General features: G+C 39.2%; 2 protein-coding genes and 1 long non-coding RNA gene across 3 annotated transcripts; 1 reads left to right on the forward strand and 2 right to left on the reverse strand.

Moving 5' to 3' along the window:
• Nucleotides 1-271: 271 nt before the first annotated feature.
• Nucleotides 272-4337, reverse strand: LOC124223293 (esterase FE4-like). Its single transcript, XM_046635115.2, has 8 exons — nt 4193-4337; nt 2607-2889; nt 2358-2543; nt 2051-2250; nt 1701-1857; nt 1298-1612; nt 799-937; nt 272-679 (listed from the first exon to the last, which is right to left on the reverse strand). The coding sequence occupies exons 1-8, from the start codon at nt 4325-4327 to the stop codon at nt 514-516; spliced, it is 1581 nt and encodes a 526-aa protein (XP_046491071.2). The 5' UTR covers nt 4328-4337; the 3' UTR covers nt 272-513.
• Nucleotides 4338-4660: 323 nt separating this feature from the next.
• LOC124223644 (uncharacterized) lies at nt 4661-16073 on the reverse strand. Its single transcript, XM_046635865.2, has 16 exons — nt 15859-16073; nt 13921-14203; nt 13662-13847; nt 13362-13561; nt 13063-13219; nt 12638-12952; nt 12245-12398; nt 11948-12138; nt 8604-8842; nt 7248-7530; nt 7000-7185; nt 6726-6925; nt 6375-6531; nt 5970-6284; nt 5625-5769; nt 4661-5510 (listed from the first exon to the last, which is right to left on the reverse strand). Exons 1-16 carry the CDS (start codon nt 15991-15993, stop codon nt 5345-5347), a joined length of 3312 nt encoding a protein of 1103 aa, XP_046491821.2. The 5' UTR covers nt 15994-16073; the 3' UTR covers nt 4661-5344.
• On the forward strand, nt 9625-10333 carry LOC124223653 (uncharacterized). Its single transcript, XR_006884350.2, has 3 exons — nt 9625-9898; nt 9997-10107; nt 10190-10333. It is a non-coding gene; the product is annotated as an uncharacterized lncRNA (long non-coding RNA).
• Nucleotides 16074-26601: the final 10528 nt, after the last annotated feature.

Genomic DNA, 26601 nt, shown 5'->3' on the forward strand with positions numbered 1-26601 from the left:
AACTGGACAATTACGCCAACGAAAATACTGCAAAGTGAGCATGACTAGTGAAAATGGTTTTCTGGATGGTGTGTTTCATCAGACTTAGATATGCATGTATGCGTACATATGATATAAATTACGGAACTCCGATTTAACCTACATCTCAGGAATACTTACCGTGTCTGACGGCCAACGCCATATGTTAACTTCCGGAGATAGTTGGTGAGAATTTAATCTAACAATAAGAAATGTGAAAGTTACACAAAAAGTATTCATATCAATTTCTGTTCTTCACAAAACTTGACCCCGAAATATTGAATGTTACATAAACATAAGTTAACATTAATTTTCTAGAGTTAACGAATTTTGGTCCCGGGTTTAAGTTCGTCTGATTGTAAAAATATGCACAGTAATACACGTGTTCAAACCGTGTTAATGAATCGCATAGAAGACTACGCAGTTAATCTCAGCGTCGATTCTTCATCATCAGGCCTCAAACGAGGAATTCCGTTTACTCTGACGTGGGCAGTATCAACTCCTTACGATCTCAGAGATGTGTCGGAAGAAGTGCTGCACCTCTTCGTTTGGATTCACTCCAGCAGAGATCTCTGCACCAATATCTATGTAATTTTTCGCTGTTGAGGTCACCGGCTCCCATTTAACGTTTATCAAATCACTGATCTGAGGTGTTGGATTTCTGTAAGGTGATGTCCGATGGTAACAATAAAAATCAGTTGAGATCATCATTCGTTTGTCTACCCTTCATTACAGTTTCATATTCGTGGTCATCCATAAAATTATTCATACGAGACCTACCCAGTTTTTGCGAAGTCCGTCCACATTCTGACCATCCTATCCGATACGGTTTTTGCAACTGAAGTACGTTCAGTTTCTAGTCTTTTGGCGAATACCGTTGGGTGAAATAGACACATTAGGTCATCACCGTGACCAGCGCCTGTATTAACGTAACACTCGAGTGAAATTAGACGTAGATAAATATTCAGTATGATAATCTCTATCTGCTAATTATTTATTTCGCTATACACTGTATCGGTAACTTTCTGCTTTCTCATCAAATATTACACCCAGTAAAAAATTTATTTCAACATGAATCTGATGGAGAATTTTCTCGCTCAAAACAAAAATGTATTAGATTGGAATAAATTTCGATCAAATGAAACAAACTTTCTTCGCTTACACCGTGTAAATTATTTAGTAGGTTCGTATTCAAACAAAATCTTTTTGTTTCAAACAGTATTCGTGTTCATTTGTACGTTTCGATGAATTGTGACATTTGAAAGAATAATTTTCGTACCTTTCCTTGACGTCCCGTAAACCAACTTGCTCATGGAAGTGGGGCTGTCATAAGAAAACCTATACAAGTAGGTCGGACTTCTCTTCTTCTGTTGATATTCAACCACCTTGTGGACACCGTTGACAAAGTATATATCACCATAACACTGGATGTACTCGTCAATCACCTCTTCGGTTATTCGTTTATCATTAAAGTAGAACTTTCTTATTTCCTTCGCCACCTCGGATAGTTTTGACGGATTTTCCTCGACTAAATCGTCAGTTACCGCAACTTCGAAATTTTTATCAAGAAATGGAAGATCCAGTGTTGTGAGTCCTGCAAATATCGAAATGTATTACTATCATCAATTCTTTGGGTTCAAATTCTCGCATACCAGTACAGGAATAGTTTAACAAGAACTTACCCAATAGAAAAAAACTCCCCTCGTGAGTGGTGTATCCAATGATCACGGGCACATCGAAACCATTTTTGGCAAGTTCTTGAGGTCGTTCTGGCATGAATGGTTGTTGGCTTTTACTGTCGACACTTGGCCGAAATGGAAATAAAAAGCGAATCCTCTCCTGAAGAACAAAGTAGTGATCATAAAACCAGTTGAACCACCAGTGCTGTGTGATAAACTGGAATACCGCGTGTTTACTATAATACGGAGTAATTCGGGATTTTTAGTGTACTTCACCACAAAATTGATACTCGACGCCCAAACCGAACTTAAATTGTGCAATACAAAGGCATGTATGATGCTAGCTTACTAACCTCTGGAGTCTGAACTTGCTGTTCAGCTTCTATCAGTTGAATGGCTGGAATCGTGCGCAAATACTCGACGATTTCGTTTGGGTCAGTGGTTTCTTTGCCAAGATTAGCAGCGAGACGATGAGCCTTCTCAACCGACACGGAAGTCGATACCCAGGGATTCAATGCCACGCCACTCTGCATAATAGCCTTGTGAAAAAGACCTGAACAGCATTAGCGGTAGTAGGAATTACCAACACGTAATGACTGATTACTACGTCGGTGAAGAGTTTTGTTCAAACTCTATTGCTAGATCCGGCAGATGGTATACCTTTGGAAAGTGGTGATAAAAGCTGACAATGCACAGAGACACTACCAGCACTTTCTCCGAAGATGGTTACGTTGTTTGGATCGCCACCAAATTTGGCAATGTTTTCCTTCACCCATTTTAATGCCGCCACTTGATCTTTCAGTCCCATATTTCCAGGCACTGCCTCATGATCGAGATTCAGAAATCCTTCAATTCAACCAGATGTCAGTACGATTGAATCTCAGAATTACGAACGTCGGATGAACTCACCGAAGACACCAAGTCTGTATTGTATGGATACCAATACAATTTCTCCGGTTACCAGGTAATCTGGGCCATACAACATATCACCCGCGTCACCAAGGATGAAAGCTCCACCATGAATGAAAACCATCACCGGCCGCGAACCTACCAACGATGTGGTTGCCACGTTCAAGTAAAGACAGTCTTCGTCACCAGCGAATGGTGATGTCTTCGAGTTAATTTGGATACATTTTGACCCCTCTTCTGAAGCATCTCGCACACCGGTCCATGGTATCGGGGGCTGAGGGTCCTGAAGAACGGTCCATATCCATTTCCCATACAATAGTTAGAATTGATTGGCAAAGACATCAAGCGAGAAATTGCATGACTAATATACATTTTAACATAAACTATTCTTTGCATCAGTATTCATTAATGAATCGGAAAGTGATCGTGCTATCCGGTTCACGAATGATCATTGTACTCCTCGAACACTTTTGCAAAACAATTTTGTACCTTCGTGTCGAAAATTGGATAACAACTGCCTGCTTTCTATTATTCCACGGTGAACACCATTCTCAACATCTAGGCTTACACATCTTCAATTCTAAATAATATTTTGAAGAAAGGAGACTGTTCGATACAAAAATTTGAAAGGGTCAAAAGAAATTCACGATATAACATGCCTACGTTGAGTATTAGACGCTTGTAGAATCGGGGACAGTTTTAATCGAGCTGTACTGTGTGAGTAGTTGTGACAGGTAAGATTTCAGAATATAAAAACCCGTAGATTTATGACGCATGGATGTGAACCAGCGGAGAGAAGGCAGGAAGATTCGGTCAGAAGAACCCAGGAATGCATGAGAATGTTTCGAGTAAGCAGTTTTGAGCAGTGGAGCGAAAGAAGGATGGTAGAAGATTGCCTGATAAAGACAGAAAATGCGCTTGACGCAGGCATAACGAGTGCGAGGGTCGGCTCTCCTTCGAAGGCTGGCAGTTGAAGGCAACATCTCGAATAGGAAAGACGAAATTGAAATAGAAAGAGTAAAATACGGAAGTCAATTCTAAGACTGAAGACATGATCACGGCATAAACAAGGATTATAAGATGCCCGCAAATTTATAATCGGTTAAATAGATAACAATGATAGTGGATTTGTAAAAAGTCGTGCGTTCATTTCTCTCTGACTAAAATATATTCTCTGTAAAGCTTTAATGAAAACCTCGAATACTCTTTTGCGAAGATCCCTATTACTATATGCTTTAAGATTTCAAGGTCGGTGAACTCGGATATATTCCATCATACTGCAAGACGTATGAATTACCGGCAAATCAAACCTTCACTATCAAATTATCTTGCCCGTAACTGTCGAGACTGCACCTATACAGAATCACGAAATCCTTATCACTTATCTGTAATTATCTACAAACTGCTACGTGTTGACCGTCAAAATACCGCAATGTAACTTAGGAAAGCTATTGTGCCGCGTTACGATCCGCAACTAACGATAAATTAATTCGTCAAATGGCAGAGTCAAGAATCAAACTCAATATTTGGACAATTATCAAGTTCAAAACTTTTCTATTCGTCGATTATTGCAAAACGAGTCTTACCGCAAACCTCAAATTTCCTACTGGTGGAGCCGCGAACGGAATACCTTTGAAAGCGATGTAGGTCCCGTCTGCAGCACTTTTCACCGTTTTGCCACGGAGCCATCCCTGTTTAACATTAACCACGTGGCCACCCATGTCTGATCAAACGAATGCTTCGACTGAATTCTAAATCAATCGTTTAATGTTAAAAACTTTACGCAACCCCTCCACAAGACTTTTTATCGCGTTATCTTGAAGGTAATACCAAACATCAATCTAACAATTTGACAGGGCTGACTAAACTACATTAATAAGTCATGCAGTTAAGATTGAAAACGGATATGCTCGTGAAAAGATCAATTAAATAGGCAAACGGAAATGCGTTCCGCAATTCTATTTAAAATAGGGTAACGATAAGAATTTTTCATATCAAAATATACTATCAATTAATTTATACAACAATAGATCAAATGAAAAATGCAATGATAATAAGTTTCTCGGTAAGTTTAGTCTTTTCGTTCTGACCCTCCAATCCAAGGTATCCCCTTATTTGCTTTTGTCACCTCACAAGAGTATCATCGTGAGATTTTGTTTCTGTCATGAACTTTTGTTCTTTCAATGGCAAATACAAAGTAAGTATTATAATGAGTTATAAAATGTAAGATGGTATACTATATACTGTAAATATTGATTTATTATGTGCATGCATTATTATTCTCGACAAGCAACTGCAGTTCTTCATATCATGTTCTCTCGTTGATGTGTCTCATATTATCCCATTATATACATTATCATTCTACCAAATGGACGTAATCGTGCAAATGGTGTGGATGAGTATTGAAGGGATTTTTAATTGTAGATGACTGCCATTCGAAAGATTCTTGCTAAATCTAGCAAGTAAAAGGAAAACATTACCAGCACTGAAACCAAATGCTGTTTATTTGTGAAACATCATTTGAAACACTTATATTCATTTCTGTTCTTGATAAAAATTCAAACCAAAATGTTAAATGAAAAATAAACGTATCTCCACACTTTTTTTCTCGTCATAAGAAATTTTTGTGCGAGATGGAGTTAATGCACTGTAGAAAAAATAAAAAATCCATGTCAAGTTTGAATTATTCGTGAAGTGGCTCCGAATGGAAAACACCGTTCATTTTGACGAGGGCACTATTAACTCTTTACAATCTCAGAGATGCGCCGGAAGAACTGCTGCACCTCTTCGTTCGGATTCACTCCGGCAGAAATTTCGGCACCAATATCTATGTAATTTTTCTCTGTTGGCGTCACTGGCTTCCACATCACGGTTATTAAATCATCGATCTGCGGTGTCGGATTTCTGCAAGCCAATATTAAATGGCAACGATAAAAATCAGTTGAGATTATCGTTCGTCTGTGTGCCCTAGTTTCACATCTGTGGTTGTCGGCAAATTTATTTTTATGAGATACCTACCCAGTTCTTGCGAAGTCCGTCCACATTCTGACCATCTTATCGGACACGGTTTTATCGACTGACGATATGCGTGGGTCGGTTTTTATATTTTGAGCCAACGCCATTGGGTAGAACAAGCGCGTAACTTCGTCACCGTGACCAGCACCTGTGATAACGTAAGGCGTTAGTGAAACCAGACCCAACAAAATATACCCGTGCAGTAATATCTGAACCGACTAATCATTTGATTCGCAATGCACTGCGTCGGTAGATTTTTATCATTTCCTCAAATATTATGTGTAATATTGAGATTCGTTTCCGCATTCCAATGAATTTCGACATTTGCTGGTAGAATTAATTTCGTACCTTGTTCTGACACCCCGAAAGCCAGTTTACCGAAGGAATTGGGGGTGTCGTATGAAAACCTGTAAAAGTAAGTTGGAGTTTTCTTCTTCTGTTGGTATTCAACCACCTTGTGAATACCATTGGCAAAGTATATGTCTCCATAACATTGGATGTAGTTGCTAATCACGTCTTTGTTTATAGGTTTATCCTTAAAGTAAAATTTTCTTATTTCTTTCGCCACCTCGGATATTTTTGATGGATTTCCCTCGACTAAGTCCTCGGTTACCGCAACCTCGAAATTTTCATCAACAAATGGTAGATCCAGTGTTGTAAGTCCTGTAAATGTAGAAACGTATTACAGTCATCAATTATTTAGTCCAAACTTCTTGCATTATATCAGTACCGAAATAGAAAATCGAAACGCACCCATTAGGAAAAAACTTCCCTCATGACTGGTGTATCCAATGATTACGGGCACATCAAAACCATTTTTGGCAAGTTCTAGGGGGCGTTTTGGCATAAATGGTTGTTGGCTTTTGCTATCGACACTCGGTAGAAATGGAAACATAAAGCGAATCTTATCCTGAAAAACAAAATTAGAATCATGAAATCAGTTGAACCACTGGTGCGTTGCCGTGAGTCGTGTTACTATGTATTAATTCTGCTTACTAATTAATGCATTATCAATGCAAAATGAACAATTAACCTAGAGAAATAAGGCCTGTCTAATCCAACACCAGGAACGTTATACGCTCTTCGTGACGCTGATTTACTAACCTCTCGGGTCTGAATTTGCTGTTCAGCTAGTATAAGCTTATTCGCTGGAATCGTGCGCAGATACTCGACGATCTCATTGGGATCAGTGGTTTCTTTTCCAAGTAGCGCAACATAGCTCTGAGCAGTCACGACTGGGTTTGAAGTGGTTACCCAGGGATTCAATGTCACGCCACTCTGGATAATGGCCTTGTGAAAGAGACCTGATGGCCAAATAATTTTAATTAGAAAATGAGCGAAGAATTATTCTTACACTTATCATGCAGATATATACTACCTTTAGCTAGAGGTGACAAAAGGAGATAATGTACGGAGGCACCGCCAGCACTGCATCCAAAGATGGTAACATTGTTCGGATCGCCTCCGAACTGGGCGATGTTTTCTTGAACCCATTTTAAAGCCGCCACTTGATCCTTCAGACCCATATTTCCGGGTGCCGCCTCATGATCGATATTCAGAAATCCTTTAATTTCATTAGTCACCGGTATAGTCGAATATTACGCAATCGCCGCCAAAAACACTTACCGAGGACTCCAAGTCTGTACTGAATCGACACATACACAATGTCCGTCTTCATTAGGTAATCTGGGCTTGATAATTCGGTTCTACCATCACCAAATACGAAGGCTCCTCCGTGAATCCAAACCATCACCGGTCTAGATCCTTTTAACGATTTGGTGGCTATGTTGAGATAAAGGCAGTCTTCGTCGCCAATCGGTGTCGATGTCAAGAAATCGATTTGGACGCTTTTTGGTCCCTCTGTTGCAGCGTCTCGTACACCCTTCCATGGCAGAGGAGGTTGAGGCTCCTAAAGATTTGTAAAAACTTTTTCAAACGTTTCTGTTACAATTCAACGCTAGGGTCTTGTAAATATCATAGGACATAGGAGAAAGATAAACGTTCAACGAAAAATTGATGAAACTTAATGATCAAACATGATTTCACGATATAGTCTCGTATTTTTAGCAGCAGTTATAAGTGCCACAGGCTCTTGTGGCATATCATAATCAATATACTATCAATAATCTTGTACGCAGTTCAGTTTTGTTCGAACTTATTGTTAGTGTGAAACTACTGTTCTAATTCTCATCAATCTTGCATTGTTCTGTCTAAGTTAAAACCTCCGAAAGTGACCTGTGCTTTGTTTAATTTCAACCCGTCGAATTGGCGATGAATATAATAACCAAAATAATCACGAATAAGATTGCACCTGCTAGTATGTAACTTGGCTTATACCCGGTAACACTGAGCCGCTTGTCTGACCCACTGATAATACAGTTTATACTGTTATATGAAATCGTTTGTTTGTATACACGTCCACAAATAACTCAAGAACTGTTGAATTTGAACTAATTTTCTCCAGTTGATATTGCAGCACTCAGGAATGACGTATATTTTGTTTTACGAGGAAAGGCTCGTTTGAACACCACCGGATTAGACACTAGCGTTAGTGGACACCAAAAATAGTCGGAAACCGCAATGGATTCGAGATTCGGGGTGAGCGAGGCAAAGTAGGCACCACGGGAAAAAAATGACTCCCAAATGTTAGATTTTTGTTCTACCAATTGTCGATTTCCCGTGACGTGTTCGTGATTTAATAAAAACTGGAAGACTAAAATAACTGAATTTAGTTGAAACCATAATTTTCAGCTATCGTGCTCATTGTGGCCCGATTATCTATTTACAGTTGAGGTTTCACTTTACCCCACTCTCCCCTAGGTCTTCGCATTCGAAGAAACAATATTAGTTAAAAATCACACAGTAGCAACTGTCCATCGTACGTGATGACTTCTTTAGGCCCAGGTGATCCTTTGGAATGGTCGGGGCGCGAAGAAATTGTTTCATGAAATGAGGAAAAGACATTGTATTTCAAAAAATCACCAACAAATTGTCGGTTTTTTCTTCAACCACTTTACCTCCTAATTGGACACAAGCCGATTGGATACAGAGAATCATTGGATACGGCCCAATTAGACACCAGCAGTTTTGTACACAGCTCCATCGAGCTCCAAAGATTGAATAAATATATTTAAATTCTAAGTTAAAACCAAAATAGTCAGATGTAAAAAAGTATGCTGACGTCCCATTTTCAAGCTGATTGCAGAAAACGAAAGATTCTTCTGGTTATATTCAATATCACTGGTGTCGTAACGGTCTGTATCCAATAAATATCTATGCCCAATCAATCTCGTGTCCGATACAGCTTTTGATTATTTTTGGTTTCAATAATGCCAGGTAGATACCATGAGATAATGGAATGATGTCCAATCGTGATTCCTCTGTTTCATGTTCATGTAACAAACAATTTTATTCGACTTTTTGAGCTATTCAAAAATTCCTACAGATTCATATTTTTTTAATGTTTTTTTCAATTTTGGTATCTCTTTTTTTTTAGTATTGCATAACATTGCATTGCACGCAATGTTGCCATGAGTGCATGATTATACCCATGTATTGGAAGCGGATAGCAACCAAGCAATCGTAACTTTATCTGGGACTAATCGTGGTGATGCAAATCTAATGCATGGGCGCGACTGAATGCACGCTAACAGTTACTGCTAGGTGAAACACGTGATCGAGGTCAAACGTTGGTAAAACAAGCTTAATAAATTTATGTGTATTAATCATCCAGACACGACATGTGCCTAATATAGAAACACACGGATCTGACAAGAGGAATGAAATATCTAATGACGCGCCGTTTTCATATTAAAAAACAAAATCTGCTACTGTGGATATCTGTAATTATAATATGACTCGAGATGCGATAACTTTTTAATTGTTGTAACTCACCGAAAATCTCAAATTACCTATAGGAGGCGCTGCAAATGGTATACCATTGAAAGCGAGATAAGATTCACCGATAACACTTTTTACTGTTATGCCACGAAGGGATCCTTGTTTGACATTAACGACAGGCCCGCTCATACTGGACTGGGAGAATGGAACGAATACCGATCACGAAGTGAGCCTTGCAACCGGCAAGAGCCTTCGAACATGTTATACAGCTTCTCCGCGTACTTATGCCAACTTATTATCGAGGCCGCGAGATATGCTGGCAATTAGATGTGTTGAAATAACGCGTTGTCACGGTGAACGTGGATTCTGATTGCTCGGGAAATAATTACTGGCTGTAACGCATGACGACTAATGTGAATAATGTAAATCGACATACTGTGAGTTCGTATTTTTTCAAAAAAATTTAAAGCCCCACGTTTGTTGATGTGCATTTTGATGATAACGGTAAATCTAATCTTGCTTTTCACGATTGTAGTTAACGACCTCGGCTTTATTCTCTTAGCATTATTTTCAAGGACAAGAATGTTTCCCTGAAGGAATGAGTTCGACTCGGCTAATTTAATATTTTTTCTTCACGTATGCTAATGTAAGTATAGATATTATTAGTAAATCCTTCCTCGAAGTTCATAATTGTAAATATTGTACAGTAAATGAAGTAATCATTACAGTTCCGAAGAGGGCGCCCCCCGGAAGGTCCGAAACACTAAACGAGACTTGTTCTTGATTTGACTTCAGACACCGAAAAAAAAAACACTCACTATATTGTGACTTTCTCTTTACGCGGAACAATGCGTGCGCCTAACTCAAGCAACCGGAGTTATGACTCATGTTCGGGTTGACATCGCATCATGCCACAGTCGTCCCAAATGTCAAATACTATAATTATCACACGCATGTATGTACATGAAAATTGGGGCTTTGGGTAGCAGTTTATCGCGCGAGATTGGTCAGTTTCATCAAAGCGTTGAAGAGATAATAATTTATTGTGTTACGAGTGCGCAAAGTGGGCGATTACCGATGACTGTAAAGTTTGTAGCGTGAACCGTAAAGGCAAGTGTAAGCGCTGCTTGAGCCAAGGCGATCAAAATGATCACATGAGTCAGGTATCGCCCATCCACAAGTATATGGTATATTTTATTTTTTGCAATACCTGTGAAGGAAAGTCTGATTTGAAAATCACCGAAGGTGCTACTTGCATGAAATTTGACCATGCACAAACGTCGTTTCACCACGGTGTTCGATAATTAGTCACTTTGCAATTGCTCCACAGGCTTCGAAAATCGAACTGTTTAATCGGGTGTTGAAAAAACAAATTTTTATAGCACAACTGTTAGTATATCTGCAAAAACAATGCTTCGAGGGTTCACGTTTGCAAAACCCCTCGTAAAAATCTGCCTAGGAAATTATTGAATGAGAAATTGTTTAATTTGTGGATTGGCTCGGATGAATCGTTCATAGGATAAGACTTGACCTTTATGAAAAAAAGACATATTTGAAAGACAATTATAATAAATAAGGTAGAATAAGAAAAATTTATTGAAACTGGAAGAATATTCGAGGTGTTATAACTTGAGTTGCCCTGTATGTCGGAAATATCTGAAAAGTGAATAAACAGTATTGATTCATTGTTGATTGAGGAGGTTTGTCCGGAAATGTAGGCACAAGTTGGGTATTCTCAAAGGTGAGTAGACAACGTATCCAGAATTAAAGGAAGGTATGCACAAAATGTGTTTACTTATTGTAAACGAACAAGTTGTTTGAAGAAAATAGCGCGAACTAGGCGCTGCGGATAATGTTACACGAACTAGGTGCCCAATGAATATGCACAAACTACGTGGAGTGAAGTAAAAGAGGGCATTCGTTGTCAACCTGTTATCTAACCAATATGGGGTCTTTTAATGAGCGAATCTGATGTAAACTCGGTGCTGGTCAAACGAGAAGTGATCCTCGCTCCGCGGTGGCGCTTTTATAAGAAGCGGTTGGTCGAATCATCGAGCGTTCAGCAGTCGCTCGGTGACGTCACAATTCTATGAATATCGACTGACAGATTCTCTTCTCCCTTGCCGAACTATACTCTTAGGTGATCATTCATTCATTGTATGCGGGAGTAAGTTCGATAGCGTAAATTTATACATACAGAAATTTATTCATTCAATTACAACAGAGAAAAATATAACTGTTGGGTTCCCAAACAGAGATCGTTGACAAAGGGCAAGAATATTTTCCAAATATGTTCAACGTGAAAAAGATTGCTGGAAATGATAGAAATATACCAAGCTATGATTTTTCTTAAGAATGGTATCTAGAGGCGGGCGAGGATTATCTGCAGCTACGTAATTTCAATCACTTGACCGTCTGTTTGGTGGTAGACTTCGCAAACTCCTCAGACATATCTGGGCTCGAAGGAATAATTTCTTGCTCCTAACTTCTCCCGGGATGGAAACGCTCAGATGAGGTATTGGAGACCATTTCGATGCGTTTCCACGTCTCACACATTTCTTCATCGAGATCCTCACCAGTGAAAAGTTCTTCATTGATTTCCAAATAGTTCTTGGTTGCCTTGGTCACTGGTTTCCATACCGTAGTTATCAAATCATCGATCAGTGGAGTTGGATTACTGGTACCCCGTGGAACGTTCCAAAAATTCGTAATCATGAATTACATTTCGCTGAACTTCCTTTTATGAGCCTCAAATAGGCAAGGATAGCGAGTTGAATAATTACCCAGTTTTTGCAAAGTTCGTCCATAGTCTGATCAATCTGTCACTAACCATTTGGTCAGGGGAGCCAGGCTCCATTTTCACGTGCTCGCGGTACATTGACGGGTAAAACAGAAACGGATTTTCTTCAGCGTGTGAAACCCCGAAACCGATAACATCTGAGAGTACACATGGTATGAGAAATTAGGTTAAAAATTGTCATGGTAACAGTCTTCGTTCGTTTTCATATACTACCCATGAAATGGTAATATACTTTCAATCGATTTGATTATTTTTTTACGTAATTCGCGCATGTTGATTAACTATATTATTGCAGAGAACGTGCTGGTCTCCAGATGAATTCACATCGAATTGAGTGAACAAAACCCTCCTCCTAGTTAATTACATGTATACAAACCTTTCTCATCTACGTTGTACATGATCTTCGTGACTGACCTAGGACTGTCATAGGCAAATCTGTAAAGATACGTCGGAGATTTTTTCTCACGCTGAATATCCACCATCCTGTGAACTCCCCGGATAAATTGTAGATCTCCTATGTACCGCGCGTAATTGGCAGCGGGATATTTAGTCACAGGCTTACCATCGAAGTAGAACTTCCTGATCTCTTGGAGGATTACCGCTGCTTTGGATGGCGCTTTTGCGGTCAAGGGTCGAAGCGCCGAGGCCTCAAAATTTTTATCAAGTTTTGCATATTTCGGTTGAAAATCGCCTGGTGAAAATGTTTCACAAAACGTTCGTTCATTGTGAATATTCTTGGATTTTTTCAACTATACAAAAACATGAAGAGAATTTTCTTGGTCTGAAAGAAAGTCAACTTACGCGAAAAGAAAATAGCTCCCTCGTGAGCGGTGTATCCGATAATAACGGGAACGTCGATGCCTTTTTGAGCGAGTTCTTCGATGGGCTTGGGCATCAAAGGTCGCATGCTTTTGTTGTCCACGGTCGGTCCAAACGGAAGTACAAGATTTATTGTTTCCTGAAAAACACGTAATATACGACTTAAAACCGTATGAACATACCACCGAAAAATCGTGTCAAAGCATCAAGTATACTGAATAGGTTGATAGTCGAATTACGAAGTAATTGATACTGATTGCGAGAATGGGCAGGTGCCCCACCTCTGGGGTTGATATCTTCATCTGCATCTCAATAAGCTTATGGGCTGGAATAGTACGAAGATATTCGACGATCTCATTCTGGTCGGTGATATCTTTGCCAAAAGCAGCGACGTAACGATGCGCCATTTTCAATGGCTCTGACACACATGCCCAGGGCACTAAGAGAACTCCACTCTGCATGATGGCTTTGTGGAAGAGGCCTTAAGTCAGAAAATTATCATCGATGTAAATTTTCAATGCCATATCGGGATGGACGTAAAAGAAAAGTATTAATCAATTCCTCATTATATTATCAAGTACCTTTAGCGAGTGGAGATAGCAGCAGATAGTGAGCAGAAACAGCACCGGCACTTCGCGCGAAGAGTGTGATGTTGTCTGGATCACCACCGAACTGAGCAATATTCTCCTTCAGCCACTTCAGGGCGGCGATTTGATCCTTAAGCCCCATGTTGCCCGACGCAGCTTCGTGCTCAAGTTGAAGAAATCCTTGTTAAGAATGGATAGTGTATTTTGTGAGAAATTGATAACTCGAGATTGATAGTATGGAACATGGACTCACCCAAGATACCAAGTCTGTAATTAATGCCGACGTGGACGATGTCCGTCTTCATCAAATAATCTGGACTAAAGATATCAGAACCTCCGTCACCGTGACTAAAAAGTCCTCCGTGAATCCAAACCATGACGGGTCGTGACCCCGTTAGTGAAGGTGTCGCTAAGTTCAGATAAAGGCAATCGTCATCGCCAATTATCGACTTGCTGAATAGATTGAACTGAGCGCACTTTGGTCCCTCTTCGAGTGCGTCTCGGATGCCTGTCCATGGTTGCAGGGGTTCTGGGTCCTGAGAGAATAATTTACATTAATTTTTTGTTGTTCAATGTCCAATGTCCAATGTCCAATTCTCTGAGCTGCGGATAAAGATTCACAGCTGATCCAAATACGAAAACCTTGAAATATGATGATGAAATCAAGTTTCGTAGTCTTCTTGGTGTAATTCTCCAAGTTTTATTCCGCCGAAAAAAATATGAAAACAATTTGGGCTTCGATACCGCATTTCAGTTATGTAAGAATCGTACATCACATCTGAACTTGTGCCTTTATCAACTATTCGCTTTGACTCTTTGTTGTGAAGCTTTGATTTTATAGTTTACATATACATTGAAAGCCCAACGGTTTGCGAATCTCTTGCATTCACTATACATGTATAATATAATTTTTATGCTCGTTTATCTGAAAACAGAGGTAAATATCGATAATTCTGGTAAAACCAAAGTTCCTCATATCATTATTTCTCTATCGAATAATGTTAAGGGATCGTCTCAGTGTGAAATTTTCCGAAAATTATTTTTTTTTTTTTGCATTATCGTATAGTATACACTGTTCTAAACATTCTCTCAAATTTTTAAATCGAAATTCAAATTATTACGGTCGCTACAGCGTTTCTTGTAGAAAGGGAACGGGTTTTCTACCTGCGCGAGTACTAAGATGCTTAGGTTCTATAACCTTGCAGAATAAACTGTCCAAGCATTTCAGTTCGTTTTTGACATCCACCACGGATAGACGTACGAGAGAAACCCCCAAGAAAAAAATCAAGACCTGGCATCGCCGATTGATCGTAAGTAAACGATTTATATAAACTTTTCCAACTTCAATCTTTAAACGCGTTTTTCTCAGAATGGTGTTTTTCAAAACGGTTTCCACTCTCAAAGGAAGAGTTTTAAAGATATCTAGTTCCAATTTCGGGAGAACATTTTAAACGTCATTCTTTATCGCGCTATGGAAGCTTTTTTTTTTTTTTTTGAAAACTTCTTATTTTTTTTTACGAAAAACTGTCGAGAAAAAAGGCCACATTCGACACTTTTTGTTCAAACCGCCGCCATTTTGTCAAATTTGAAAAAAAAACCCTCCATAGCGCGATAGCGACTTTCCAACAGATCAATAATCTTTTTGAAATTTTTTTTTCAGATCAAAATTGCGGCCGTCATCGTGGAAACCGTGCAGCACCTTTTTTTTTTCACGTGAAATTACAACAATTTATACAACAATGATGCACTCAATAAATAAACTTTAAAAAAATCATTTTGTATTCTTCATAAACGTATTTATTTATGAAAAAAAAACCGGACCGATCAGTTTATTTGAACATTAAAAAAAAAATTCGCGAAAACCAGTGATTTTTCGGTGGGTCACACTGAGACGATCCCTTAATGATAAAACTTGGCAGTGACCTAAAACCAGGAATGAACAAGTCACTTGAAGAGAAAAAGATCAGAATAAAATTCCATTAATAACGCAGACATCTTGCCGTAGTTGGAATAAAATAATGTGGTGGTGGAACTTGAAAAATTTGAGTTGCCAGAAACTAAAATGCGGAACGAAATTATTCTTTGGTGAGTTACAAACGATGTTGATATGTCGCATGTCGTGTCAAAAGTTGGATTGTTCCTTTAAAATTCGAAACTACATTCGTAATGGGTTATCAAAATATATACTTACCTTGAACCTCAATTTCCCTACGGGAGGAGCTGCGTATGGAACACCTTTAAATGCTATGTAAGACTCTCCGACAACACTTTTTACCACAGCACCGCGAAGGAGCCCCTGTTCAACTTTAACCAAAAGGTCACTCATACTCGAACCTCGATTACAATTAGTGAGCAAACTGAACTCTGCGTCCGCTGGCGATTCTCGAGTTGATCTTCACCGACTATTTGGAAGTTTCACTTTGATCGCAGTAGTGTATATATGCCGGTTCTAACTCAAAGATGGCGGCGCTCCCCCCTAGCTCCCCCCTAGCTCCCCCCCCCCCCCCCCCCCTCGACTCACGCCCCCCCCCCCCCCCCCGGTCATTTTCGGTAGCGTTTTCATAGGATTTGACACACACACACGCACACACACACACACACACAAAATAATTACTGTCGAGACTTGTTTGGCGCAGGAAAGCCGCACATAAATCGGATAGGGTAAAACTCCCTAGTCATCTCTCTATCTAATGAAAAAGTTTCAAACAAATAAACGTAGAAAAAGATTATAATAACAATAGTAAAAAAAGATTATAATAACAATAGTATACGCATGAAGTTGGCGGTGGGGTGAGATCCCGAAAACAAAACAAAAAGCATCTAGCAAACCCTTTGACAGCTGTCATCGGCTGTTTATGACAGTCTTTGACAAATATCTTTATAGGTATCTGTTTCTGACGCGCAAAAAATGAACATGCAAACGAAAATTATCAAGATGATTCCCGACAGGAATTGTCTTTTTCGCGCGTTGGCGTATTGTGTATACGGCACTCAAGATCGACACGCAGAGGTGAGAATGAGTATCGTTTCAAATATAGTGGATACTTGGTCTACATTTGCGGGTTTTATTACAGGTAATGAGTCAAACGGTGCTGTGATTAGGTGACCTGGTGATTACAAATCACATATGAATGCAAAAATGCAATATATGCAGCTGCGGATATTATTAGGATATGTTTAATCGTGTATCGCGAAGAACAAATTCATCCACACCGGATCGGATCACAAAATGGAACACAATTCTCGCTACTTTTCACCGGCGACGGAGACAGTGGACACTTTGATGTCTTGCAGAACCAAAATAAAATTCAGATAGTAAGTAATAAGTATGAAAAGTAACAATCAAATAATAGTAAATCTAAATATATCACCAAACAGTCAAAAGGACGGCCAGGATTTACGATGACAATGGAGAAAGGAGGAGTTTCAAGCAGCAGACAAGGCGATGAAGATGGTGGATGGTCGGAAGTATCACAAAGGAAAAAGGAAAATAAAATTTTAAGTGCGAAGAACCAAATAAGCCAGAGAATAATAATAAACAAATATTCCTATAACCAGGCAAGAGGACGACCATGATCGATGTTGACCACAAGAGAAAGAGGTGTTTTACGGAGTGAACAGCAACATAAATATAGAGAAAAAAATAATATAAAGAAGGTGATTTTGGAGAATAACGGGCAGAGCGGTAGCAAAAATAATTCAGCAAGTCAAGGAGATAGACAGATATCAATAGAGAAGGAACACCAATTTTCAACCAACGAATGGAAGCTTAGATTGATGAAAAAAAGAAAAGTAAGCACAGAAGGAATTGAAGTGGACAGCAAGTGCAGGACCTGTCATTAAATCAACATGAAGGAATTCGCCTGTCTACTAGACAATGCGTAAGGAAATAGTGAGGCGCGAAGCGCCGAACAACGAGGTGCGCAGCGCCGAGATGGAGTTGGCGCGCGAAGCGCTGAACTTGTTGAGGAAATCAAATATTTTAACACCAGAAACCAGATCATCCTCCAGCCAGCTGACATACACGGGTGGTTTGAAGAGAACGTAAAGCAAAAAGTGTTGGCCAAGGTGGAAGATTTTCAAGAGAGAGACTCCGGTTGGTCGCTGACCGAAATAATCAATTTGACTGTAAATATCAACAAGTACGTGCCACTGCGAGGCGGTGTCTTCACATACACACCACTACCGAAAGATATTCAAGATAAAAAGGCTGTCGTCAACATCCGTAACAGAGACGCGTATTGCTTCCTCTGGTCGGTCACCGCAGCCCTCTTTCCAGCCAACAACAAAAATCCCAATGAAATTACTTCGTATCCACATTTCAGCTCAGTGCTACAATACGACGGGTTGCATTTTCCAATGTCTCTAGACAAAAACACCATTTCAAAATTTGAGAAGCTTAACGGTCTTTCAATTAACGTTTACGGTATAGATAGTGCGGAAAAAAAAAGCGCAGTGAAATTGTACCCATTTATTTAAGCCGAAACAAGTCTGATAAACCTACAATCCATCTTTTAGTAATAGAGTCTGAAATCCCTGACGATGATGATGTAGATATGGAAAATTATGAAAAAAACAGAATCTTTCATTTTACTTGTATTCGAAATCTGTCTCGATTAACAAGATCTCAAATTTCTAAGCATAAATGTCGTACTTGGTTGTGCGATAGGTGTCTGTCTCATTTTAATTTCGAAAGATGTTTGTTGAAGCACCGAGCTGATTGCATGAATTTAAACAAAACCAAAGTTATTCTACCTACAGATGAGGAAAAAATACTGAAATTCAAAAATTTCAAGCACAAAGAAACCGTTCCATTCTGCATTTACGCGGATCTCGAATGTTTACTGCAACCCACACATGAAAGTTTTGGGGAAAATAGAACAATTTATCAGAAGCATCTTCCGTATAGTATAGCTTACTATCTACATTGTGCGTTTGACGATTCGCTTTCGAATTTCAAAATTAATCGTGGAGAGACTTGCGTTCAATGGTTTGTGAACGAGTTAGCGGAATTGGCACATTCGTTGGAAGTTTATTTCAAAACTGTTGTACCGATGGAACCACTAAATTTCAATCAAATCAACGAATTTCACTCAACAACAGTGTGTCACATTTGTGAAAAACCGTTTACACTCGCAGACGTGAAACATCGTGATCACTGCCATTTTACGGGAAAGTACCGTGGTGCTGCTCACCGAGGTTGCAATCTAAATTACCAAAATTCGCACATTATCCCAGTGATATTCCACAATCTGTCGGGTTACGATTCACATTTTCTGATCAAAGCACTGGCTACATCGTTCAAGGGCACAACTGAGCTTCTACCCGTAAACAAAGAAAAGTACATTTCATTTACAAAATATGTCGAGGGGACAGATATAAAGTTTAGATTCGTAGATTCGTACCGTTTCATGCCCAGTAGTCTTGAGAAATTAGCAACGTATCTCGGTGATGATCAGAAATCAATCACACGAAAATTTTATCATAGCTCAGATAAATTTCAGTTATTGACCAGAAAAGGAGTGTTCCCGTACGAATACATAGACAGTTGGGAGAAGCTCGAGGACAGACGGTTACCATCCAAACAACAATTTTACTCAAAATTAAATGATCAGGATATATCAGACGACGACTATGCACATGCATGTAAAGTTTGGCAAACTTTTAACGTTCAAAATTTGGGAGAGTATTCGGACTTGTATTTACAGACGGACGTGTTTTTACTGGCCGACGTTTTTCAAAACTTTCGACAGAGCTGTTGGACGACGTACAAACTGGACCCGTTACATTACTACACAGCGCCCGGTCTGTCGTTTGATGCAATGTTAAAATGTACAGGCATCGAACTCGAGCTTCTCACCGACATAGACATGGTTATGTTTATCGAAAAGGGTATTCGAGGTGGTGTATCACAGTGTTCGAACAGATACGCAAAGGCCAACAATAGATATATGGGAGAGGAATTCGATCCTGAGGTCGAAGAATCTTATCTCATGTACTTTGACGTTAATAATTTGTACGGTGCTGCTATGAGCTTTGCTCTGCCATACAGTTCCTTCGAATGGTTATCAGACTTCGGACAATGCGACGTTCTTACCATCTCGGACGATGCGGAGTTTGGTTACATACTGGAGGTGGATTTGGAATATCCTGAGGAACTGCATGAAATTCATAAGGATTTACCACTGTGTCCGGAGCACTACATACCTCCGATCTCGAATAGTAAGCAACCGAAATTGACGCCCACGCTATTTTCCAAGAAAAACTACGTTGTTCACTACCGCGTTTTGAAACAATGCTTTTAATTAGGCCTAAAATTACTCAAAATTCATAGAGTTCTCAAATTCAGGCAAACACCGTGGCTCAATAAATATATAGATTTGAATACCGATTTGCGAAAAAAATCTGACAACGAATTTGAGAAAAATTTTTACAAGCTAATGAACAACGCAGTTTTTGGCAAAACTATGGAAAACGTGCGAAAGTATAGAGATGTCAGGCTGATCACGAAATGGGATGGAAGATACGGTGCTAGAGCTACCATAGCCAAACCCAATTTTCACAGCTGCACCGTTTTCGACAAAGATATAATTATCGTTGAAATGAGTAAGACGAAAGTCAAGTTGAATAAACCATTGTACGCAGGTTTCTCCATCATGGATCTGGCTAAAACATATATCTACGATTTTCATTACAATTACATTAAGCAGAAATTCGGCAACCGAGCAAAATTAATGTACACGGATACCGACAGTTTGATTTACAATTTTACCGTCCCCGACATATACGAACACATGAAGGAGGACTTGCACAAATTCGATACTTCTGATTATCCGCTTGACAACGTTTACGGAATACCTCGAGCAAACAAAAAAGTTCTCGGCTTGATGAAAGATGAGAATAATGGAAAAATCATGCTCGAATTTGTAGGATTAAGAGCTAAGTTGTACGCATTCCGAGTCTTGGGAGATGAGAAAGACAATAAACGTGCCAAAGGTGTCAAAGGATCAGCGTTGAGAAAAATAACTTTCAACGATTATTTGGAATGTGTTTTGAACCGTGAAAATCTATCCTCAAATCAGCATTTGATATTGAGTCGAAAGCACGAGGTATACACCGTAGAACAGCAGAAAGTAGCACTGAGCTGGAATGACGACAAGCGGATCGTGTTTCAAAATACAACCGACACGCTTCCGTGGGGCTACAAGCCTACACCTTAGCTTTGTAATTTATAACTGTACCATGATGTATAAAATATTATTGTTATGTAGGATAGTGAATAAGAACGCTCCGAAATATAAGAAATTGTACAACGATGCATATGTCTGTCGATTGTCTAAAAAATAAAGACGCATACTTGTTGTGTGTCGGATATAAAATAAAGAGGGACATACGTTTTTACAAAAAAAATTCGTTTATTCTGGGGGAACGTTATATAAGCGAAAAGTGAAAACTTCATCGCCAGTCTGAAGCTGTTCTTCTTGCAAATGAGAAGTGCTCTGGAACAACAACGTGAATTGAAGAAACGACTAGAACTGCTCCTCAAGAATATTGGAGAAGTAAAACATCTGCTGAAAATCAGATCTGACCTCAATCAACTCACAAGAGATTTCGAGCACATACAACTCGACCGTAACGATCATGGACTTTTCAAAAATTGAACGAAGTCGCTCGCCTGGAGACACTTCTGCCCTTGAAAAAGCTTTCGGACCTCGAAGTATACTTCGGATACCGGGTCAGTGGCGTTCGTCGGGTTAAAATGAAATTTGGAGACAAAATCGTTCTGGACTTGGATGACTCTTTCACGATTTTTCTGCCCAACCGACTGACCAAGGCCCTCCACGAAAATGAAGATTTGTTCCAGAAGGTGACGACAGCCAGTAAGGAGATACGGTTGCATCTACGCTATCTTGGCGGACCCTACGGTCAACTTGAATTCGTATACGTATAATCTAAGTATCGCATTCGAATATCCAATGTTCTGTGTGAGTCTTACGTTCAATAAACAAAAAAAAAGATTGAAATTATGAATATTTTTTCATTTATCCATCATGTATACCTTTGATCCTACGTACGTTTTGTACCTTGTAATTGTATCTAGAATTAAGTCTCAAAATCTAAGAAAATGCTACTCCGAACACCACTTGGCAACGATGGAGGGTTTCGAATTGCGTCATGTAATGTGAACTCTACGATGAGTATTTGGACGGGTTCAGACAAGACCAGAGTGCAAGGTCGGCCGATAGCTGCGGTACATTCAGAGCCAAGGGTCTGCGGTGTTGGGTTACTATCGCTCTAGGAATGCAAAACATAACTCGGTTTGAGTACAGCTCGGTCAAGGATGGAGAGCAAGGTCGAATCTTACATAAGCTTCGTATTGAAAAAAATTCTCTCTTAAGAGCTAAGGTGAAGGTATAAAATTATTTCATGAATATTCTTTAAAAAAAAAAACAGTTTTATTACATCTGTCGCGAACAGAAATAATAAAATAATGTACAACTCAGTCATAACAAAATTTAATATGGAAGGTTTAGGTAATAAGCAGGGATGTTTTAAATATATCGTTCTGAGGAGGGCCCCCATCACGGCTGAAACGTAAACACAAAAAAAGTGTTTTGATGTTCACGACCTTCATATCCAAGAATAATATTATTCAACAATTCACCAAGGTCAAGAAAAATCGTCTTCTTCACTATTCCAGAATTTCCGAATTCCCTGGCTTTTACGGGTCTCAAGATTTTTGAAGTTACAGCATTGTTCAGCTCTGCGGGATCTGCGACATTGCACAGTCTCTTGTTCCGTATATTACGCTTCGACTGCCATGACTTTGACGTTGATATAAGCTGAACTTTGTATAACTTTTTTGACTTGCACGTATCGTGTAAGACTGACGAGTCTGCATCGGATGCGTTGAGCTTATATGTATATAGGCCGATAGATCGCAAGAATTTGGGAACGATGCGCACTGCGTTCTGCGCATATCGGAGGGTAAAATGACGTCAGAGATGCGGTGCGCACTGCGTTCTGCGCATCTCGGAGGGAAAAATGACGTCAGAGACGACTGGGTCCACCTTTTATCCGACCCGCCATCCCTAAATTTTTGGGTTTTATTGCCCCCCCCGACTCTGCAGAGATGATGAAATTCATGTAAAAAATGACGCGAAAGACGGCTGGGGTCCGCAGTCCCCCCGCCCCCCCACCATCCCTAAATTTTTGCGGTTTATCTGCCAGTTTGAAGTCACACAGTTCCGCAGCTGCATCTTGCTTTAAAGCGTGTTGGAACAGGTTTTCACCCCCTCCCCTTCCCACTCTCCACGAACCCGCCGCCGCCCAATGTAGTTTTTGAGTTTTATGAGTCGTTAAGCAGCGTGGGCCATGTGGCGGGAAAAATCGGTCAACGAAAAGCGGGTGGCGAACAGTGTGTGGTGTGAGAAAAATCTTATCTTGCCCGCTCTTCACCGGATGGTATGTGTACACACAGTTTTGGGTTTTACGACTCTTTATAGCGAACAAGTCCGAGCCTGCACATACCCCGCCATTCTCTATGATATGTATGTTCGGTTTCAGAATGAGCTACTATAACAAAGAAGCTGAGCCTTTGCTGTCGAGACGTAAATTTATAAACCAAGCTCCCGTTATCGTCATCGATTGCTCCAAGCAGAACGAAACATTGAAAACTGGACCTGTGGACATTCGATTGGAATTTGACTGTAGCATTACGTTCCCGCCACACACTTCTGCCTACTGCATGATCTTGCATGATCGCATTGTTGAATATAATCCGATCAGTGGTACTGTTAAAAAATTGGTATAAGTGAATTTTGGAATAATGATATGTTTAATTAATATGGATATTGAAAATAATATGTATAATTTTACTTGTTAAAATTTAGAATAAGATAATTGAGAATATAATAAGAAAACTAAATGTAATTGGTGTTAAATAAAAAAATTGTTAAAAGCATTCAAAACGCCATTTTAAACCTTCCTTCAGGGGTCATTTCCTGGAATTTTTTCAATAGATCTAGCGGGTTCTTACCTTATCTGATTTATGTGCGGCTTTCCGGCGCCAAACAAGTCTCGACAGGAATTATTTTGTGTGTGTGTGTGTGTGTGTGTGTGTGTGTGTGTCAGATCCTATGGAAATAGCCGCCGAAAATGGCCGGGGGGCGGGGGGGGAGCTGGGGGGAGCTGGGGGGGAGCTAGGGGGGTTGGTGGTCCAGAACTCTCATATATACACTACTGACTAATAATTGTCTGCTAGCACTTTGGAATCGATCGTTACAGTTTCAAACTGTTGTCTACTACGGGGTTTTGTGGAAGGGTTTTCAAAAGAAAGAAGGATCATCCACCAAGGCCAAATAGGGCACCTGTGGACCAATGAACGATACAAGTGCTATTGCGAAAATGAAAGAGTAAAGAAAAAAATTCATCAATGCCAGATAGGGCTCCGGTGAATATACTAAAATGGGTACGGAAATAGTTTATTAGATTTGTCAGTTTGATTTAGTAACGTTGAAGGTAATTAATTTGATTCACTCATGAAACAGAATAAACACAATGATTAAGTTTATTCAAATTTAATTATATCAAGATTATAACGATTGAATATTAAAATCATGATATCCAAATAGAAGAAAAGAACGGAATTCCTTCAAAGTTACATTACTTGTCTTGATTCTAAAAGATTTTGTAAACTACTATATTCTAATGATGATTTGAACTGACTGCTTAAAAGGTCTTCGATGAACTGCTCTAGTCAGACAACGTTTCGGAACTGCTCCGTTAATAGATTTTTGTTGAATTGCCTCGTTTACAGGGTTTTAAAGAACTCCCCTGATTCTGCATGCTGCAACGCACCTTGGTGTTCATTCCTTAGCGTGCGGTTTTCTAACGTGCTTCTTAATTCGTTCCTTCCATTTTTTGATGGGAAGAGGACCAGTACGGAAGATTTACGTAAGTTGAGATGATATTTTGGGCCCTCTTATTCACCCTAAATTACCCCTGCCCTCTGTGTCCAGTGTAGTGGGTTAGTTACGCCCACTCCGGCCTTTCACACTGGTGCGGATAAGAATTTCCGTACTTGCATCATATGTACAAAGACATCCTGTTCTGGCCTTCGACTATCATTTCTCAAACAGACACCACTCGAAAAAGGTTTTATTACGCTGCACGTGCACGCCAGTTCCTGCATTTCCGAAAACATCATGAGGTAATTTTCAGGCATCTGGTTCATCCTAATGAACATTGTTTGACGCTACACAATTTTTGCTCAAATCTTGATGAGATGAATAGCCAAAGCCATCAAAGGCATTGTAAAAGATAAAATACTTTGACCGTGAGCTTACGATATTGAAATGATACCACTCTTTTTCTGGTGTGGTCCTTCTGGTACGTACGTGCACGTAAGTCTGTTTGCATTCAGATTACCGTTAATATTATTCGACGATAAGGATAACATCAACAAGAATGAATGTTTCTCACAACAATCAGCAGATGAAAGAAACCGTATCCATGCATGCATACGGAAAGTAGAATATAAGAACGACTTAAAACGAAATTATGAAGCTTATAATTATGTGAAAAGATATCAATCCATGGAATTGAATAGGTGATGCATAATGAGGCTAATATTCAGGGATGTTAGGCATCGAGGATGTGACAACGTATCTCGGGATAATCTATTGAACTTCTATCTCGCCATAAATTTTAGAGAAATTAGTTACTGGTAATAGATGCATTTTAGGAAAATTGGACACGGAGAAAATTTTGTAATTTCTGAAAAAAATGAATTTTTGGACGCATTTTGTAGAAAATTTTCTCGTGGAAACACTATTTTCTTGTAAATACCAAAATTGATGACATAATTGTTTCAGAATTGAATAAAAATTTGATCGAATAAAATATACATATAAATACGAAATCTCGATGTTAATTCACTCAATTTGATAAATAATACTTTTTTCATGCTAATATCAAAATGCAGAATACCCTTTGGTAGATTCAAGTAAATTGCTTCATACAGTTCATTAAATCCATTCAGTGGATAAAGATTAGTTAAATTTACGATATCATGAGAGCTACTAATTGATTACTACTATCGAATAATATGTGTATAGTAAGTCTCCGAAACTGTTTTCCTCGTCAGTACCAAATGTTGGTCATTACGACTAAATTATTTTTTCAGTGCAATTACAAACTGTTTGCTTTTCATTATTCCGTAAATGGTACCATTTTTGACATCTTATACAATTTTAGTGATTACTATTTTCAAAATAATATCGTCAAAAATCTATATTAAGACATGCTTTTGCAGAAACTGATTACGAAAATTGAAGTAAATTATTCAATGATCGGCTTGAAGAGAGAACGTTATTTCAAGTATTTCTTATGACAATTTTAAGGCTGGTGAATATGGAAATATTTGGCTATAGATACTGTAAAACACTGGAGAATGACCTACAAATCGAAATTTCCTCCCCCAATAATCGTCATACCACAAATAGGGTCATGCATAAAAAGTTGTTAAGTCCTTGACGCTCATTGTAAAGCCCTCGCTAATTGCCACAAGTATATTGTGGAAAATATATTTTGTGTCTCAGGCGGTGTGACCTGGCAAAACATACGCCATGTTGCGAACCAAAATAAATAATAAATAAAACCCAAATACGACAGTATCAAGGGGTGAACATCAAGATACGAACAAACACTCAAAATTCAATCGAAAATTTTCAATTTATTGCAACAGGATTCTTACCGCAAATCTCAAATTCCCTACTGGAGGAGCAGCGAATGGAATGCCTTTGAATACGATGTAGGATCCTCCAACGATACTGCTCATTGTTGTACCACGTAACCATCCTTGCTTAACGTTAACTACGTGGCCAGCCATGTCTGACTCGATCAGTGACCGAACTGAAATCCGTAGTTTACT

This window comes from Neodiprion pinetum, chromosome 7 (assembly GCF_021155775.2).
Source record: "Neodiprion pinetum isolate iyNeoPine1 chromosome 7, iyNeoPine1.2, whole genome shotgun sequence".
Classification (NCBI taxonomy): Eukaryota; Metazoa; Arthropoda; class Insecta; order Hymenoptera; family Diprionidae; genus Neodiprion; species Neodiprion pinetum.